At 57.3% G+C, this 17,024-nt stretch overlaps 2 protein-coding genes across 2 annotated transcripts; one reads left to right on the top strand and one right to left on the bottom strand.

The window, feature by feature from the left end:
• Positions 1–2,753: 2,753 nt before the first annotated feature.
• GPR142 (G protein-coupled receptor 142) lies at positions 2,754–7,216 on the bottom strand. Its single transcript, XM_081582086.1, has 5 exons — positions 7,205–7,216; positions 6,891–7,061; positions 5,498–5,741; positions 4,446–4,604; positions 2,754–3,625 (listed from the first exon to the last, which is right to left on the bottom strand). The coding sequence occupies exons 1-5, from the start codon at positions 7,214–7,216 to the stop codon at positions 2,754–2,756; spliced, it is 1,458 nt and encodes a 485-aa protein (XP_081438212.1).
• Positions 7,217–11,038: 3,822 nt separating this feature from the next.
• On the top strand, positions 11,039–15,844 carry BTBD17 (BTB domain containing 17). The gene is made up of 3 exons (XM_081584838.1): positions 11,039–11,250; positions 12,965–13,241; positions 14,690–15,844. The coding sequence occupies exons 1-3, from the start codon at positions 11,166–11,168 to the stop codon at positions 15,762–15,764; spliced, it is 1,437 nt and encodes a 478-aa protein (XP_081440964.1). The 5' UTR covers positions 11,039–11,165; the 3' UTR covers positions 15,765–15,844.
• Positions 15,845–17,024: the final 1,180 nt, after the last annotated feature.

The raw sequence follows: 17,024 nt of genomic DNA, 5'->3' as shown, positions 1-17,024 counted from the left end.
CACCAGCCAGTTGAAAGAGGCTCTTGTCTCGCCCCATGGCAGTTGCCTTCCGTGGCCAGGGTCTCCCCTGATAGTGGACAGCTCTCCTGCAGGCCCTGTACGTTTCCTATAAAGTGGGAAGGGGGTCTCTCCCTCACAATGTTTCATTTGATTCTGCATCAAAGATGCCTTTCTTCCCAGCACTTCGCTCTGTAGGGTGGACTTGGCCCCTGGGATGGGCTGGGGGAGGCATCACATCTTGTGCCCCTTCTTGGGGAACCTGAACTTGCACCCCCTTCCTCTGTAAGCGAGGAATGAAGCTCTGGCTCATCAGCTCTCCCCACGGACGCATCTCTGCGCACACAGTGTTACTGAACAAGAATTGGGTCCTGTTCGCCCACACGCAAAGCCAATCTACCGACACCAGGTTGTGGTGAAGGAAAGGGCAGTGTTTATTGCAGGGCGCCAAGCGAGGAGTCCAGGTGCCTCGTTCTTTAAAAGCCGGAACTCCTTATTTGGTATGTTAAATTACATGGAAATACATTTGTTGGATGAAAGGAAAACAGTCAAACCAGATAAAATCATAGTAGTTTAGCCATTAAACCAAGTCAAAGACTTCAATTCCTCTTCAAGGGCTATAGGTAATATTCTGTGCAAAGTCCTTTGAGCTATTTTTGCAGCTACTGAAACCCCCACCAGGTGGAAGGCGTTAAGTGTATGCGGTCTGCGAGCACGTAGACTCCAGATGGGCTGCAAACAGAAAGGTTGGTGATGCCGACTCCTGATTACCTCACTACCCACCAATCAGAAGAATGTCCATGAGCTGATCACTCACCCTGCAACCGTCTCCTTCACTCTGTCTAAAAACCTTCCCCCAGGGCTTCCCTGGTGGCTCAGCAACGAAGAATCTGCCTGCCGGTGCAGGAGACACAGGTTCGACTCCTGGTCTGGAAACATTCCACCTGCCCTGGAGCAGTTAAGCCTGTGCCCCACAGCGATTGAACCTATGCTACAAACCGTACTCCACGAGAGAAGCCACCGCAAGGAGAAGACCACATATTGCAACTAGAGAGCAGGCCCCGCTCCCTGCAACTGGAGAAAAAACCCTGGCAGCCACAGCCAGAGACCCAGCACAGCCAAAAATAAATAAACAAATAAATAAAATTATGTTAGAAAAAACAAAACACTTTCCCTAAAAGCCATCAGGGGGTTGCAGCCTTTTGAGCATTAGCTGCCTGGACTCCTCTCTTGGCACCTGCAATAAACACTGCACTTTCCTCCCCACAACTCAGCGTCGGTGGATTGGCTATACTGCGCTGGGGTGAGTGGACCCGAGTTTGGTTCGGTAACGATGGGGGAATCCTCTGTGCCCCCGACCGACTCAGGGCAGGCTGAGACTTTGCTGAGAGGTCCTCCATCCTCTCTCTCAGTTTTTGGGATCAGAGGTGTCTCAGAATTTTTCAGAACAGAGGAAGGTGATGTGTGGTTTAGACAAAGTAATGGATCTCCAGTCTAGCAGGTTGTAGGACATCAGCCCAAAATTACATCCACTGAGTCTGAAATGCAGTCTGTGCACAAAGACACACCTGAACCTGTACCTGTTCCGGTCAGGTTTCACCACTCAACGTGTTTGTGGCAAACTCAGGACACGGTCTTGGTTTTCAGAGCTGTTTGGAATCTAGAACTGTGGATAAAGGATTGGGGGCCTGTCTTTTCTTCCTTATGGGTGCGGCTGAAAGTGCCTTTCTGGACATTCCTGCTGTGGGGAGAGGAGTAGGGAGGGAAGGGGGAAAGCCAAGTGCATTTATTTTGCACTGACTGTTTGCCTGGCGCATATCTGCCTTTTTTGCTTCTGTGATCTCATTAAGGGCTTGGGTGCTGCTGAGGGCCCGCCTGGACCTCCCATTCAGGGGAAAGGTCAGTTCAGCCTGATCAAGAAGCAGAAAGCAGACTGCTAATGTGTTTACCCAATGCCTGGAGCAGGTGGGAGGTCCGTCTGCTATCTCTCCCAGCTGCCTTTCCAGGCTGACACCGCTAAAAGGAAAGAGTCTGGGAGGGGCGAGCAGAGCCCCTCCCCGGGTCCCACATCAGCGGAGCCATCTCCCTTCCTCCCCTTGGTGGAGAAAGAGCCTTCTTCCCCAAGTGCAGTGAGGTCAGCAGCGGGGCCAGGGAGCCTCTCCCCTCTCCTGGCCCCTGAGCCAAGAGGGCCTTTTGTTTCTCAGTCCTGCTCCTCAGCAACCATGAAGACTGCAGCCCCGGGGCTGTTTGGGGCCCCTGAACCTGTTCTGGCTCCAGGGCAGGGAGTCAATCAAAATCAGTCCAGGACACTCAAGACCCCAAGGTCTTTATGTCGCCTCAGAGCTGGGACAGCGAATCTGCTTAAGACCACTTTCCATGACAGCTCCCTCCCATTGTTCAGCCCCCACACATGGTTCCCCCGGCCCAGGAAAGGCCTGGAATCCTGGGGACATCTTCCTTTCTCCCTGGCATTGCCAGCAGAAGCCAGAGAAGTAATTGACGCAGGGAATGAGAGGTGGGCTCCAGGAAGGGGTGGGATAGAAGCAATTCATATTCATCCATCCATCCATCTATTCATTCATTCATTCAACCCACCAACATTAATTAAGCTTCCTGGGGAGCCACCCCTGAAGCAGGAAACCTCTCTCCCCACCCCTGGACTGCCATGCAGGGTGTTGATAAAGTTTGTGGGCACGACACAAAGCCCCAGTAATCCGACCGTGAGCCATCCCAAGCTTCCTGCGTGGGCTCCTCCTCTACAATTCTGCCCCACTGGGGAGTCCTGGAGGCTTCAGCATAGGCTCTGCCACCATGCCCACTGACTGTGACCCCAGGGTGCAGGGCAGGTGGGCGTCCTGGAAGACCTCTCGGACAGTGGCCCGAAAAGTCTTGCTGACGAAACAGTAGAGGCCGAAGTTGACGGCCGTGTTGAGCATGGCCACCATGTTGGCCACGTCCAGGGCCAGGTGGACCCTCCAGTCGCGATAGACGGGGGCCACGTACAGGTGGTAGAGCATGACGAAGATGCGGGGTGCCCAGAGGAGGGCAAAGAGTGTGGTGATGCCCAGCAGGATGGCGGTGCTCTTGCCCGCCTGGGGCCGCGGCCCGCGCCGGCCCCTCTGCTGCAGCCGGCGGACGATGGCCAGGTTGGCGACCAGGAAAACCCCACAAGGGATGAAATAGACAATGAGGCAGTGAGCCCACTTGAGCAGCTCATCCAGCGTGCTGGGCGGGTCCGCGTCCCTCCACACGTCCAGCCACCAGTAGAAGGGGATGCCAGTGAGGAGGGCAGCACCGAGGACAGCGGCGACAGCCCGGTGGGCCCGGCCTGGGGACGAGGTGGCCCGATGGCGCAGGGGGTGGCACAGGGCACTGTACCGGTCCACCGTGAGCAGGACAGCAATCCAGACCGAGGCGTGGTTGGCAGCAAACTCCAGGATGTTAGCTGTGCGTACCACGGCCTGGGGCACCTCTCGGGCCAGCACGGCTCCCTGCAGGAGGAAGCCCACGAACACAATGACCACCTGGGTGGCGATGTCCGAGGCCGTGAGAGCCAGAAGGTAGTAGTAGGAGGGCTTCCGGGTCCTGGCGGCGAGGCGGGTCAGGGCCACTGTGGTCAGGAGATTGACTGATGGTCACCGAGGTCAGAGAGGGGAGAGGTCAGAGGTTAGAAGGGCTGCCTAGACGTACTTTCTCATCATCCCTCCCCGCCTGCCGCTTCGTTCTTCTCTTTTCATCTTTCTGGAACCTTCTTAAAGCTCACTTTGTTGGGAAGGTTAAGCAGGTCAGCCTTGCCTTGTCCAGCCATGGCACCGCAGGCCACTGCCTTACCAGGCAACAGGCAGGGATGAGCCATTCCCTAATTGCACCCATCATCTCCTGCATCCACACCACACCCGGCTCTGCTCTCTGAATGCAGCGGATGGTGCGAGAAGCTTTCAGTGTGAGGCTGTGGGCTGTTCTGCATGAACTTAGTCACTCTAGGAGATGCCCATTCCTAGGGGAAGAAGGGGGCTGTCTGCACTGGTGAAAACTCGAGTTTAGCTATTGAACACGCTAAGCTTCTGAGATGGCTCAGAGGTAAAGGATCTGCCTGCAATGCCGGAGATACAGGAGTTGCGTGTTCGATCCCTGGGTCGGGAAGATCCCCTAGAGGAGGAAATGGCAACCCACTCCAGGGTTCTTGCCTGGAAGATTTCATGGACAGAGGAGCCTGGTGGGCTATAGTCCGTGGGATCACAAAGAGTCGGACACGACAGCCACTGAGCACCCTCACTTTTACTCCCCTCTATGCTTGGCTCTCCAGTGACCCAGAGCACCCTCACAAGGCGAGGGGAAGGCATCTGTGATCCTGGGTCTCAGCGGTCTGCTCAGAGGATTGGCATCCATCGAAGGAGGACCCTAATTTCTGGCCCAGCCCTGGACCCCAGACCCCACTCCCTACTCACCAGGCAGCCCCAGGCCCAGGAGAACGCTGTAGTAGATGACAGGGATGACCCCAGCCACACATGGGGACATCTCTGGGCTCTCGGGCCAACGGCCTTCAAACTCCTGGCTCAGCCCACTGCCGTTGGGTGTGGGCAGCAGTGTCGCCCGTAGCTGGCCAGCTAGGAAGTGAGGAATGGCAGGTTAGAATTTTCGGTCTCTTTCCAGCCTGGCCTGGAGCAGCCCCACCCTGACCTTGGCCCTGAGGTCTTTACTCACCCTGGCTCGGTGCAGATCCCCTAGTCAGGTCCAGCCAAACACAGTCCTGATGGGCAAGTCCTCTTCACCCCAGCCCACCCACTCAGGGGCCTGGCTCCCCTATCAATGGGAAGAAGTACTTGGTGGTCTTTCTTGCCATCTTAGAGATTATTTCTGAATCGCCTTGTTCCCAGGCAGCCTGAGTCAGACCCTCTGAACTGGGACTTGAGCACTGTGTTCTTTTTTTTTTTTTTAATTAGTTTATTTTCTATTTTTTAACTTTACAATATTGTATTTGTTTTGCCATACATTGACATGAATCCACCATGGGTGTACATGTTTTCCCCTTCCAGAACCCCCCTTCCAGAGCACTGTGTTCTTAAGGCATCCTGGGTGACTGACCTGGACCCACGGTAACTCACGGCAACCGTGCTGCTGTAGCAAATAGCTGCCTCCTCTTCAAGGAGAGATGGTACCAAGTTCTCGCCTTTCTACCCTAAAGAGCATCTCTTTCTCTCTGTCTCCTAGTACCACTGGAGCTGGAAGGGCCCTGGTTTTCAGATGGGGAAACTGAGTCCAGAGGGGTTAGGGTGACCTGCCTGCCATCACACACATCTAGCTGGTGGCCAGTCTGAGATGAGAACCAAACACATACTCTGGTCCCTCCCCGCCTAGTCTACACTTTCAGATTGTAGGTTTCACCTTCTAGCTTTTGATTTTTTCCACTTCAAGCTCCCCATTCCCACCCCACCTCCAGATTCCTTACCGGCCTTGCCACCTCACTCTCCCTGCCCACCCTGGGTCTTAGGCACGTTACCTGTCTCTTCTCCTGCCGGGCGCATGCTCCTGGGTCCTGGGTCACCCTGAGGCTTTTTCTGGGGGTGCCTGCAGCTCCCTCTCAGTTGTTTGCCCGATTCTTCCTGCAGCTTAGTACGTGTGAAGCGGCGGGTGGTAGGAGGAGGGAGTGGGAGGAGGGGGAGGGTGGAGCCGAGGCCGAGAGGAATGAGCCTGAACAGTCGATGCTGATGCCGTCTGGAGCAACGCAGGATTACGAGGGAGCCCTGGAAGGGAAGGGGCGAAGCTGGAGGGCGACCTTGGAAAGGGCAGTGCTGGCACTGTGGATGGCCTGCCCCCTACTCCAAGGGCACTGGGAACCGGCCTGGGCTCAGTCTGGCTCTCAGAAACCCTGGGGGCGAGGACTCTGAAGAAAGGCAGAAGGGTGCCAGGAGCTGACTCAGAGAGGAGTGCGGGGGCAGCCCGTGCTGGGGAGGGACAGCTGAGGCTGCCCTGGGCAGGACACGGATCTGCAGAGAAGCCCCTGGGCCGGGCTGGAAGAAGTTGGTTGTGCAGTGGCTGCGGGTGGTGGGCGAAGAAGCAGGCTACCCAGGGGTGGGGGTGGGGGCTGCTGGCCTGGCAGGATGGCAGGAAGCCGTGCCCAGGGCTGGCTGGGACCTCCAGGAGGAGCCGGACCCAGCTGCCAGCAGCTCAGGGAAACCCAGACCCAGCGGCACCCCGCAAGCCCTTGTTTTCCTAGCCCTGGTGAAATGGACCATCCTTCAAGCAGTCACTAGCAAATAAACACCATCCGGCATAGCTTGCAGTCTGGAGAGACTGGAATTTGAGCCTGGCCAGCTCACCCATCCCACGTGGGAAAGAGTCACCAGCGCAGCCCACAGTGGGTGCCTGGGACAAGGTGCAGATTGACTCCGGGGCGAGCTGAGGCCCAGCCTGGAATTGCCTCCCACGCTCACCCTCTGGGAATGCTGCAGAGCCGATCTCCGGGCTCCCTGAGTTAGACCTGAGTCCCTGGGACAGCAAGGAGATCAAACCAGTCCATCCTAAAGGAAATCAACCCTGAATATTCACTGGAAGGACTGATGCTGAAGCTCCAAAACTTTGGCCACCTGATGGGAAGAGACAACTCATTGGAAAAGACACTGATGCTGGGAAAGATTGAAGATGGGAGGAGAAGGGGATGACGGAGGATGAGATGGTTGGATGGCATCAGTGACTCAACGGACATGAGTTTGAGCAAGGTCTGGGAGATGGTGAAGGACAGGGAAGACTGGTGTGCTGCAGTCAGTGGGTTTGCAAAGAGTCGGACACGACTTAGTGAGTGAACAACAACAAAGTTAAATCCTACTTCTGGGGCTGGAAGTACCAGGACGCCCACCCCCAGCCTTCCCTCCACACCCAGCTATGGAACTCACAGAAGACTTGCTGCTCGCTGGCGGCCAGGTCCTGACACTGAAGTCCTTCAAGAGTCCACTGGCTTTGGCCGGGTTCCCTGGGTGGCACAGTGGGGCACGAGTAGGCAGTGTCCTGGACTCCAGCAACAGAGGGTGCAAGCGGCACAGATAAGTCCCCAGGCCACCACCTCCCTGCACCAGGAGGCTGTGGGTGAGCAGGGGGCTGGCCACTCACAGCCAGGCGTTAGGGTCTCTGCCAACATCTCCCGGGGACCCACCCTGGGCCACTTACAGCCAGGCGTTAGAGTCTCTGCCAACATCTCCCGAGGACTCACCCTGTCCCACATGGGTCACCCTCCCAGCAGCCCCGCAAGCTAACTTGGGACACCTCAATTTCACACAAGAGAGGACCGAAGCTCAGAGAAGTCCAGCAAGTAGGCTAAAGCCACAGAGCAGGTAAGTGGCGGCAGCTGGAATTTGAACTTGACTTTGTCCCTCCTCCAGAGCCGTTTACTGGTCACTCCCTCCTGCCGGAAGAGCAGGTGCTCAGGTAGCGCATGTCCCCCGTGAGCTCAGGCTTTACGGGGAGGGGGAGGGGGTCAGGTAGATACACCCCGAGGTTGCACAAGGCCCTCCAGCTGGTGAGGGGTGGGCAGCATGATGCAGGGTGCTGAGGCTGGAAGGTGGGTGCCACCGCGGGACAGCCTGGCTTCAGGAGAAGCTTTCAATATCATGTCAGTTACTTTGAGGAGCGATTCTTTCCTGTTTATCACTGCTGCGCCTCCCTACTGCACCCTGAGCGGCCTGGAACCTAGACTGATTCCTTGTTCCCCAATTTAAGTGTTCCGGGGCACCCTAGCTCAGGAAGTGAGACATCACAGGTACAAGGCTAGGAGCCTACCCCTGCATCCTCCCGCGTCTGATCACCCTTGCCGCAGATTCAGACACCCTGCATCCTGCCCCAAGCTTGCTCTACCAACACTAGCGATTTTTTCCTCGCATGCAGCTACTGAAATAGCTTCCCAGAAGAGACAGTATGGGGGTGGGGAAAGAAAAGCAGAAAAGCTACATCTGAATCCAGGCTCGGCCCCTTCTGGGCCAGGAGACCTCAGACAAGCCCCTTGGGTCACGGACACTCTTGTCTCAGGTGGGAAGTTACACTGCTCTCTGGAAATTCTTCTAGCTCAGACTTGCTCTCAAGGAATTACAGAGCTTCCAGATGCACAGGGCAGGATAAAACGGATTGTCTAGGATCTTCCATCTGCAAGATTGGGCTAGGCGGACGCCCCGCTTCCTCTCTCCAGCTCCAAGACTCTCACGCACACCACACACACACAAACACAGGCATGTATACTTCCACACCACACACACCTACAAACACATGCATGCATACTTACAGACCACACACATATACACATGCATGCACACCTACAAACACACACATGCATACTTACAGACCGAACATACGTACACAAGGACACACATGCACAGCACACACACGTGCATGCATACATGTCAGAAACCCTCAGACTAAGAAAATGAAAACAGAGAACGCATATTCCTGGAAAGTCAGTTTTTTTTTTAAATTTATTTGGCTGAACTGGATCATAGTTGCGTCATGCAAGCTCTTTAGTTTCGGCATGCGAACTCTCATTTGCAGTATATGGGCTCTAATTCCCTGACCAGGGATCGAACCCAGGCTCTTCACTGGGAGCTTGGAGTCTTAGCCACTGGATCACCAGGGCAGTCGCTGGAAAGTCAGTTTTTAAATCAGTAGAGGAGTTTCAGGGATGGCAAGTTAGAGCTAGAAGCGGTGAGGCCTCTCAGAGATGCAGAGTCAGAGGCGACCCTCCTGGGTCTTCTGGGTAACCTGGGCCCTCCTCAATTCCTGCACAATTGAAATGCCATCCATATAATTCTCGTGGGTAGAGCTTAGCTTGGAGAAGGCAATGGCAACCCACTCCAGTACTCTTGCCTGGAACATCCCATGGACGGAGGAGCCTGGTAGGCTTCAGTCCATGGGGTCGCTAGGAGTCGGACACGACTGAGCGACTTCACTTTCACTTTTCACTTTCAAGCATTGGAGAAGGAAATGGCAACCCACTCCACTGTTCTTGCCTGGAGAATCCAGGGACGGGGGAGCCTGGTGGGCTTCCGTCTATGGGGTCACACAGAGTCGGACACGACTGAAGCGACTTAGCAGCAGCAGCAGAGCTTAGCTTGGGGTCTACAGGACCATCGTCAAGATGCTAAGAAGACACAGGTGCCCTGGCTCCTAGGTGGAGGGTGGGAGATTCCAGCACAGGTGGGTCATATTTCTGAGCCTCAAGGAGACTTTCTTACTGAAAGACCATTTTCTGACTAGTGGGTTCTCTCAGCATCATCTTTTTAAAAAATCATCAATAACATCCTATTGAACAGCACTGGCTCTGACCCCCCCCACCCCGAACCCACACACACACACTGAGGCTCTGTCTTGTTGGATTGGGTCAGGGAGGTGGTACAGCCCTCGGGAAGGGCAGGAGCACAGCCAGTGGGCAGGGGGTGGCGAATCTGGATGAAGGGAGCCGGGCGTGAAGGTCAGGACAGCCGGGAGGGGTTTCCGCTGGGCCGGGCAGCTGCGTCTCTGCCAACCCAGACGAAGCAGGTGCCAGACCCAATTCCAGCTCTCTCTGTGGCTCCAGAGAGGGGTAGGGGGTGGTGCTGTTGGGTTTCTCTGTGCCAGCCCATGGCAGAGATCAATGCATTGAGCCGGTCCCTGGGATTCAGAGAGCAAGTGAGGCCGGGCTCTGACCCAGCCCCAGTGAAGGACCCGGCCTCGGGGGAAACGCTAGGCTGGATCTCCCGGGAGCACCGCCCCCCCCCCACACCTGCCACACACACACCCCCACCACACACACACACCATTTCAGGTTATCAGCTTGGAAGGACTCCCTCCCATGAGAATCTGGGCCAGGCCCTACCTGCTCCTGAAAAATGTGAGGCCCCACCAGTGCTGCCCACCCATCCCCCTGGGCTCCAGACCCCACCCTCTTCTCTCTATTCCTTTGTCCTTAGAAGAGCTCTCCCCTGCACCAACATTGCACTGACACTGTCACCTAGCTGTCTGCCTCTGTTTCTCTGACTGTCAGGGTGGGTCCTGGTTCTGCTGTGTGTCTCCTTGCAGCTTTTATTATTTTATTTTTTTGACCGCACCAGGTCTTAGTTGCAGCAAGCCAGATCTTGGTTGCCTGATCAGAGGTGGAACCTGGCCCTTCTGCCTCGGGAGCACGGAGTCTCAACCACAGGACCACCAGGGAAGCCCCCTCCTTGGAACATCGAGATGGGAAGAATTACAGTAGGAAGTTGGACAGAAGGTGGTAAGAGAAACCTTCCAAGGAGGTGAACCAAGAGACCTGAGACCACTTGAGAAGATGAATTAGAGGAAGATGGTGCCAGGGCAGCTCCTGGTCAGACGGCAGGTGGGATGCCTGCGGGAGACCAGCCTCAAGTGAGGCAGCGAGCCCCGTTCTGGGTGGGGGTGCTCCGGGGCAGGGGTGCACAGCGTGGGGTGCAGCTGCTCTATGCCCAGCCTTGCCATCCTAGCTCACCTTGACCTGGGGGAGGTGTGATGGCCACAGCTCCCAAGTCCCTAAGGCCCATCACCCTCCTCAGAGCACGCCAGGAACATTCTTCAACCAAAGACGTGAAAATGACATCAGCTACCCCACGGGCCCCTACTTAGAGCCCTGTCCTCTTTTCTGGAGAGCTAGCCCACCCCAACATGGGAGGGGGGAGGGGAGGGGCCTGGGCCGCTGCCTCCTTCTCTTCCAGGCCCTTCCTTTGCAGTCCTTGGCTCACCATGGTGCTCCAGCCACGATGCTGCCAAGCGCACTCTGTGCCAGGGCCGGGGGTCAGGGGAGGGGGCTAGGGACCCTCTGGGCTGGTGGCTGACTCTGGTTCTGGGGCCTTTTGCCTGCCCTTTGGAGAGCCTTTGGCTTCCCAGGAGAGGTGTGACTAGCTGTGCCGGGTGGTAGGAGATGTGGGGGAGGCCGCCGCCGGATCTGGTCCCCTCAGGGGCCCAGGGGCAACACAATAGCGCCTGGGGCCGCTGCTCTCTGGCTCAACTGGTTGCCTGGGTAACAGCTGAGGCCAGTTTCCACCAATCCAAGGCAGAGGCTGGTGGGGGGAGGGAAGCCAGCTGGGAAAGGGGGGCGGCCATCCCCTCGGTCCGGAGCCTATATAAGAAGGAGGGATGTGCGCGGAGCGGTCTGGGCACCGCTGTTCCTCCCGTGGGCTTGGGGGCAGGGCACAGAGATGCGCAGGCTGGGCTCTGCCAAGCCTGGGTCCTGGGCCAGCTTCTGGGCCATGCTGACCTTGGTGGGCCTGGTCACTCGTGCAGGTGAGTGGGCAGTGGGCAGGGAGAAGGGGCAGGACCTTCGGGCTCCGACTGCCCATGGCCAGGAGGGGGCAGTGTCCAGGCGTTCGGAGCCTTCACAGTGAGAGCTTGGGGGGTGGCGGGGCTGGAAAATAACCAGGGCTCCTCTCTCACCTTTTCTCCCGCCCTCTGTCTGCCTCTCACTCATACTCAGATGCTCTGCTTTCCTGGGAGCCTCCTCGAGAGTCCCCATGGGCCCTGGGACTGTGTGTGTGTGTGTGTGCGCACCCGTGCACACACACACACTGAGGGGTGGTGCCCATCTGCTCCCCTAGACTTCTCACTCTGTGCTCCACTTGGGGAAGCTGCTGGCAGTGCTTTCTGTCACTGAGTTTTCCATCCGTGAGCACGTGTCCCCATCTGACCCTCACGGTGTCCCTGGGAACAGGAGAGGAGGGTCCGGCGTGGCTCGCCTGGAAGCAGGAGGCCGCCGGTCCCAAGGCGCAGGTGCCTCGAGAGTCCTGTCCAGGACCTGCTCGCTCTGGGCTTTCTCAGGTCCCCCGGGAGCCCAGTGTAGACCCCTGCCTCCCAGATCAGGATCCAGGAGGGGGCTGAGCCTGGACCCCCTCCAGGCTGCAGCCCCCTCCCCTGGGCCACCCCTCGCCTCCCACTCAGAACTTGGGCAGATCCTCTCTGCCTTCCCAGCACCAAGTCCAGCCTCTCCCAGGGCCTCGGGCTGGCTCCTTATCACTTCCTCAGGGAGCCTGTCTCTGATTCCTGCACCTACAGGAGCCGCCACCCCACTCCTGTCACCTCCCTTACTGGTCACAGCCTAAAACCAGAGTGCTTATTTGTGTATTTATTGCCTAAGAAGCTAAGTTGTGCTTTTATGAGTGTAAGGAGCTGGTTTGTTTTGTTCACTGTGCTGGTCTGAACTCCCAGGGGAGCATCTGGCTTATTGTAAGTGTTCAATAGATTATTTGCTGGGGAATGCACTGCTTTGGGCCAACTTTTCTCTTCCGAGGGGTAAGGTGGGCAATTCTTCAGGAAGTGAGGGGGTAGGGACCAAGAGGTTCCTCAATCCTCGCCTAGGGGTCTGGCATCATGGAGATCAGCTCTAGATATTAAACATTTTTTTAAATTTATTTTTGGACGTGTTGGGTCTCTGTTGCTGTGCGGGCTTTTCTCTAGTTGTGGCAAGCAGGGGCTCCTCTTTGTCGAGGTGCGGTGGCTTCTCTGTTGCAGAGCATGGGCTCTAGGGCGCACAGGCTCAGTAGTTTCAGCTCCCCAGCTCTTGAGCACAGACTCAGTAGTTGTGGAGCACAGGCTTAGTTGCTCTGCGGCAAGTGGGATCTTCCCGGATCAGGGATCAAACTTGTATCTCCTGCATGGGCAGGCGGATTCTTACCACTGGGTCACCAGGGAAGTCCAGCTCTGGACATTTTGTCCCATCCTGATTCATGACCTCTCCCTGCTGGGAATCTGCCACACACACCCCCACCCCTTCCAAGAGCATCTTCTCAGCATCTGCTCAGGTTCATGAATTTCCCCATCCAAGATGTGCTTGTGTGCACACACATGCATCCACGCACCTCACGGGCACAAACAGGGGAGCCCACAGCCTCCCCAGGCTTCCCTTACCCTCTGCCCACATCCAACCACAGGCATCTCCAGCTGGTCCTTCTGCAGCCCCAGAAGGCTGTCCTCTCAGGCCGCTCTGTGTTCCTTCCTGCTGCAGCCCAGAAAGCTGACGTCGGCGGAGAGTCAGCTGGCACCTCCATCAACCACTCCCAGATGCTGCTCCAGCGCCTGCAGGAACTGCTGCGGCAGGGCAATGCCAGCGATGTGGTGCTGCGGGTGCAGGCCGTGGGCACCGACGAAGTCCGAGTCTTCCACGCCCACCGCCTGCTGCTGGGACTGCACAGTGAGCACTTCCGGGAGCTGCTGAGTAACCAGAGCGAGGTGGTGCTGCAGGAGCCCCGGGACTGCGCTGCTGTCTTCGACAAGTTCATCAGGTGGGGAAGGATCGGGGCAAGACTTCACCCCTTTCCACATCCCTGGCCTCTCCACTCACAGGGTGATGGAAGCCCTGGCCCTTAGCCCTGCCCATTCCCTGGATGGCATTAGGATGACCATGCAACCACCTCCCTCTTCCCTCCTCCCACCAGCTTTTTGCAAAATGCAGCATGACTCCCCTGCCTGAAAGCTCCCAGTGGTTTGAAGATAGTTGCCAAATACTCTCAGAGCTGTTTCCAAACCTGGCCTTGAGAGCTTTTAAAAACTATACACTTCTGGGCCTCACCCTGAATCCCCAGCTTCATATCTAGGGCTGGGCCAGACAGTTGTTTCTTCTTTTAACGTCTCCGTGTGCTTTTGCTGTCTGGCCAGGTTTTGAACCACAGGGCGAGGGGGCTGCTTCCTGCTAGTGTGCTGCACAGGGACACTGTCCACACTCTAGTCTGAGAAAGTGACCCTGCTTTAATAGCTTAGACAAGAAGGCTGCAGAATATTGGTCATTTCTTCCAACTTCCAGGCAACAGGAAGAGGGATAGCACAGAAGGACAAAAGCATCTTTCCTCTACCCCCTAACTGGGAAAGATTGAAGGCAGGAGGAGAAGGGGACGACAGAGGATAAGATAGTTGGATGGCATCACTGAGTCAATGGATAAGAGTTTGAACAAGCTACAGGAGATGGTGAAGGACAGGGAAGCCTGGTGTGCTGCAGTCTGTGGGGTCGCAACGAATCGCACACGACTCAGAGACTGAACAACAATAATCTCTACCCTAGTCAGTTCTATGTAACCAGCCTTTCCCCCAGTCCCAGTCTGTATCTTTGCTAGAATTTAGTCATGTGATCTAAGGGATCCTGGGAAACATCTTTTGTTTCCAGAGGCAAACGGCGAAGTTAAATGGCTTGCCCACTCTCACACCAAGTAACTGGCAGAATATGAATCCGAACCCACACTGTAAACCTGGCAAAGGTAGGAGCTACATCTTTCTTGTTCTAGCACAGAGTTTAGCCATCTAGTAGGTACTCAATCTAGGAATCATCGACGTGCTCAGTCAGCTAAGTCCGACTCTTTGCGACCCTATGGGCTGTAGTCCATCAGGCTCATGTGTCCATGGGATTTTCCAGGCAAGAATACTGGAGGGAGTTGCCATTTCCTCCTCCAGGGATCTTCCTGACCCAGGGACAGACTCTGCGTCTCCTGCATTGGCAGGCGGATGCTTCACCACTGAGCCACCTGTGCTCAATAAATGCATGCTTATTTCCACGTACCACAAGCAACCGGAAAGAAGAGGCGGTGAAGTAGGATGCGCGTGGGAAGGTCCTTCTGTTGGCTCTCTTAACGTCGATGCTGTCTGCCCAAGGCCGGGTACCCTCAGGACTCAGGAGGCGGTGCTGGGTAGGGTAACAGCGGGGCCGCCCTGACCGCACTCCATCTCTGCACCTCTCCGGCAGGTACCTCTACTGCGGCGAGCTGACCGTGCTGTTGGCGCAGGCCATCCCCCTGCACCAGTTGGCCACCAAGTACCGCGTGGCCTCCTTGCAGCGGGGCGTGGCCGACTACATGCGCGCGCACCTGGCGGGCGGTGCGGGCCCAGCGGTGGGCTGGTACCACTATGCGGTGAGCACCGGCGATGAGGCCCTGCGCCAGAGCTGCCTGCAGTTCCTGGCCTGGAACCTGTCGGCCGTGGCGGGGAGTGCCGAGTGGGGCGCCGTGAGCCCCGAGCTGCTGGCGCAGCTGCTGCCGCGCTCGGACCTCGTGCTGCAGGACGAGCTGGAGCTGTTCCAAGCGCTGGAGGCGTGGCTGGGCCGCGCGCGGCCGCCGCCGGCTGTGGCCGAGCGCGCGTTGCGCGCCATCCGCTACCCCATGATCCCTCCAGCGCAGCTGTTCCAGCTGCAGGCGCGCTCGGCCGCCCTGGCGCGCCACGGCCCAGCGGTGGCCGACCTGCTGCTGCAGGCCTACCAGTTCCACGCCGCCTCGCCACTGCACTACGCCAAGTTCTTCGACGTCAACGGCAGCGCCTTCCTGCCCCGCAACTACCTCGCGCCCGCCTGGGGCGCCCCGTGGGTCATCAACAATCCAGCCCGCGACGATCGCAGCACCAGCTTTCAGACACAGCTGGGCCCGAGCGGCCACGACTCGGGCCGCCGGGTCACTTGGAACGTGCTCTTCTCGCCGCGCTGGCTGCCGGTCAGCCTGCGGCCCGTCTACGCAGACGCCGCGGGCACCGCGCTGCCCCTCGCGCGCCCAGAGGACGGCCGGCCGCGGCTGGTGGTCACACCAGCCAGCAGCGGCGGCGACGCAGCGGGCGTGAGCTTCCAGAAGACCGTGCTGGTGGGGGCGCGCCACCATGGCCGCCTGCTGGTCCGCCACGCCTACAGCTTCCACCAGAGCAGCGAGGAGGCCGGCGACTTCCTGGCGCACGCCGACCTGCAGCGACGCAACTCCGAGTACCTGGTGGAGAACGCCCTGCATCTCCACCTCATCGTTAAGCCCGTCTATCACACACTCATCCGGACCCCCAAGTAGCCAAGCGGACCCCGGGCGGGGAGCTCAGCGTCCCTGACGCCTCTAGATCAGGAAAATAAAGGCCCAGTAGAGATGGCGCAGAGGGACTGGGAGTGGCATGGCCAGTGGAGGTGTCTATCCTGGCCCGCTGGGTGACCAGGCGCTGGCAGCCTTAGAGCAGGGTGGAAGCCAAGCGATGGGTGGTAGACCAGATGCCTGGTTTCAGGAGCTGATTTCACATTGACTTGAAAGTGAGGTTTTTGGTGTGTTGTGTGTGTGTGTGTGTGTGTGCGCGCGCGCTCAGTCGCATTCCACTCTTGGCCACCTCATGGACTGTAGCCCAGCAGGCTCCTTTGCCCATGGAACTTTTCAGGCAAGAATACTGGAGGGGGATGCCATTTCCTCCTACAGGGGATCTTCCCAACCCAGGAATTGAACCCATGTCTCTTGCATCTCCTGCACTAGCAAGTGGATTCTTTATCACCAGCACCACGTGGGAAGCCAATGCTCTTGGTAGAATAAACCAGTGCTCAGAGCGGCAAGGGGATGATTAAACCACCCAGTTCTGGGGGTAAAAACAGTCCAAGGAGGGCTCCACAGGTCAGGGACTCCCCATCTTTCATTAGCTTTTCCCCAAGGGCCCCCGTCCCCACAGGGGACAGGGCAGGTAAAAGAATCGAGATGGTCAGGTGCACCTTGGGGGAGCTTCCTCACCTGAAACTGAGGGGCTCAGCTGAGCAACTTCTGAGCCCTGACTTCCTGGGGTGGGAGGGGTAAGCCTACCCAAAGTCTCTGACCTCTCCTGGGAGGGGGTCTGGGCAGAGGTGTGTACTGGTGGGAGAGGACATGAATGGGCCTTAAAGCCCTGCCCTTCCTGGGGAGAGACCTCAGGGTCTGGAGGAAAACCACGTTCCCGCAGGAGTTTGTTGACTGGTGCTCTACAACCAGCCGGAGAGGAAGACCATGTGGTGGGAAGATGGGACTTGGGTTGAATCTTAATCAGTGATGTGCTCAGTTGCTCAGTCGTGTCTGGCTCTTTGTAGCCCCATGGACTGGAGCCTGCCGGTCCTTTACCCATGGGATTCTTCAGGCAAGAATCCTGGAGTGGGTTGCCATTTCTTCCTCCAGGGGATCTTCCTGACCCAGGGATCGAACCCACATCTCTTGCATCTCCTGCATTGCAGGCAGATTCTTTACCATTAGCACCACCCGGGAAGGGAAGCCTAGTCTGTCACGACCACCCCACCTTTCAGACAAGGTCTAGTTTCCGAAACAACCAAC

Source organism: Giraffa tippelskirchi, chromosome 3, assembly GCF_054371585.1.
Source record: "Giraffa tippelskirchi isolate mGirTip1 chromosome 3, T2T-mGirTip1v1.2.pri, whole genome shotgun sequence".
NCBI lineage: Eukaryota > Metazoa > Chordata > Mammalia > Artiodactyla > Giraffidae > Giraffa > Giraffa tippelskirchi.
This window is presented reverse-complemented; position numbering and strand designations above follow the sequence as displayed.

What these genes read in the sequence shown, in the direction of transcription:
- GPR142 (XM_081582086.1), bottom strand. An exon ending in CCCGGCAGGAGAAGAGACAG is followed by an intron (nt 4,605 to 5,497) that starts GTAACGTGCCTA and finishes CTCACTTCCTAG; the next exon opens with CTGGCCAGCTACGGGCGACA. An exon ending in CCTGGGCCTGGGGCTGCCTG is followed by an intron (nt 3,626 to 4,445) that starts GTGAGTAGGGAG and finishes GGTGACCATCAG; the next exon opens with TCAATCTCCTGACCACAGTG.
- BTBD17 (XM_081584838.1), top strand. Translation starts at nt 11,166, where the DNA reads ATGCGCAGGCTGGGCTCTGCCAAGCCTGGGTCCTGGGCCAGCTTCTGG. An exon ending in GGGCCTGGTCACTCGTGCAG is followed by an intron (nt 11,251 to 12,964) that starts GTGAGTGGGCAG and finishes TTCCTGCTGCAG; the next exon opens with CCCAGAAAGCTGACGTCGGC. An exon ending in GTCTTCGACAAGTTCATCAG is followed by an intron (nt 13,242 to 14,689) that starts GTGGGGAAGGAT and finishes CCTCTCCGGCAG; the next exon opens with GTACCTCTACTGCGGCGAGC.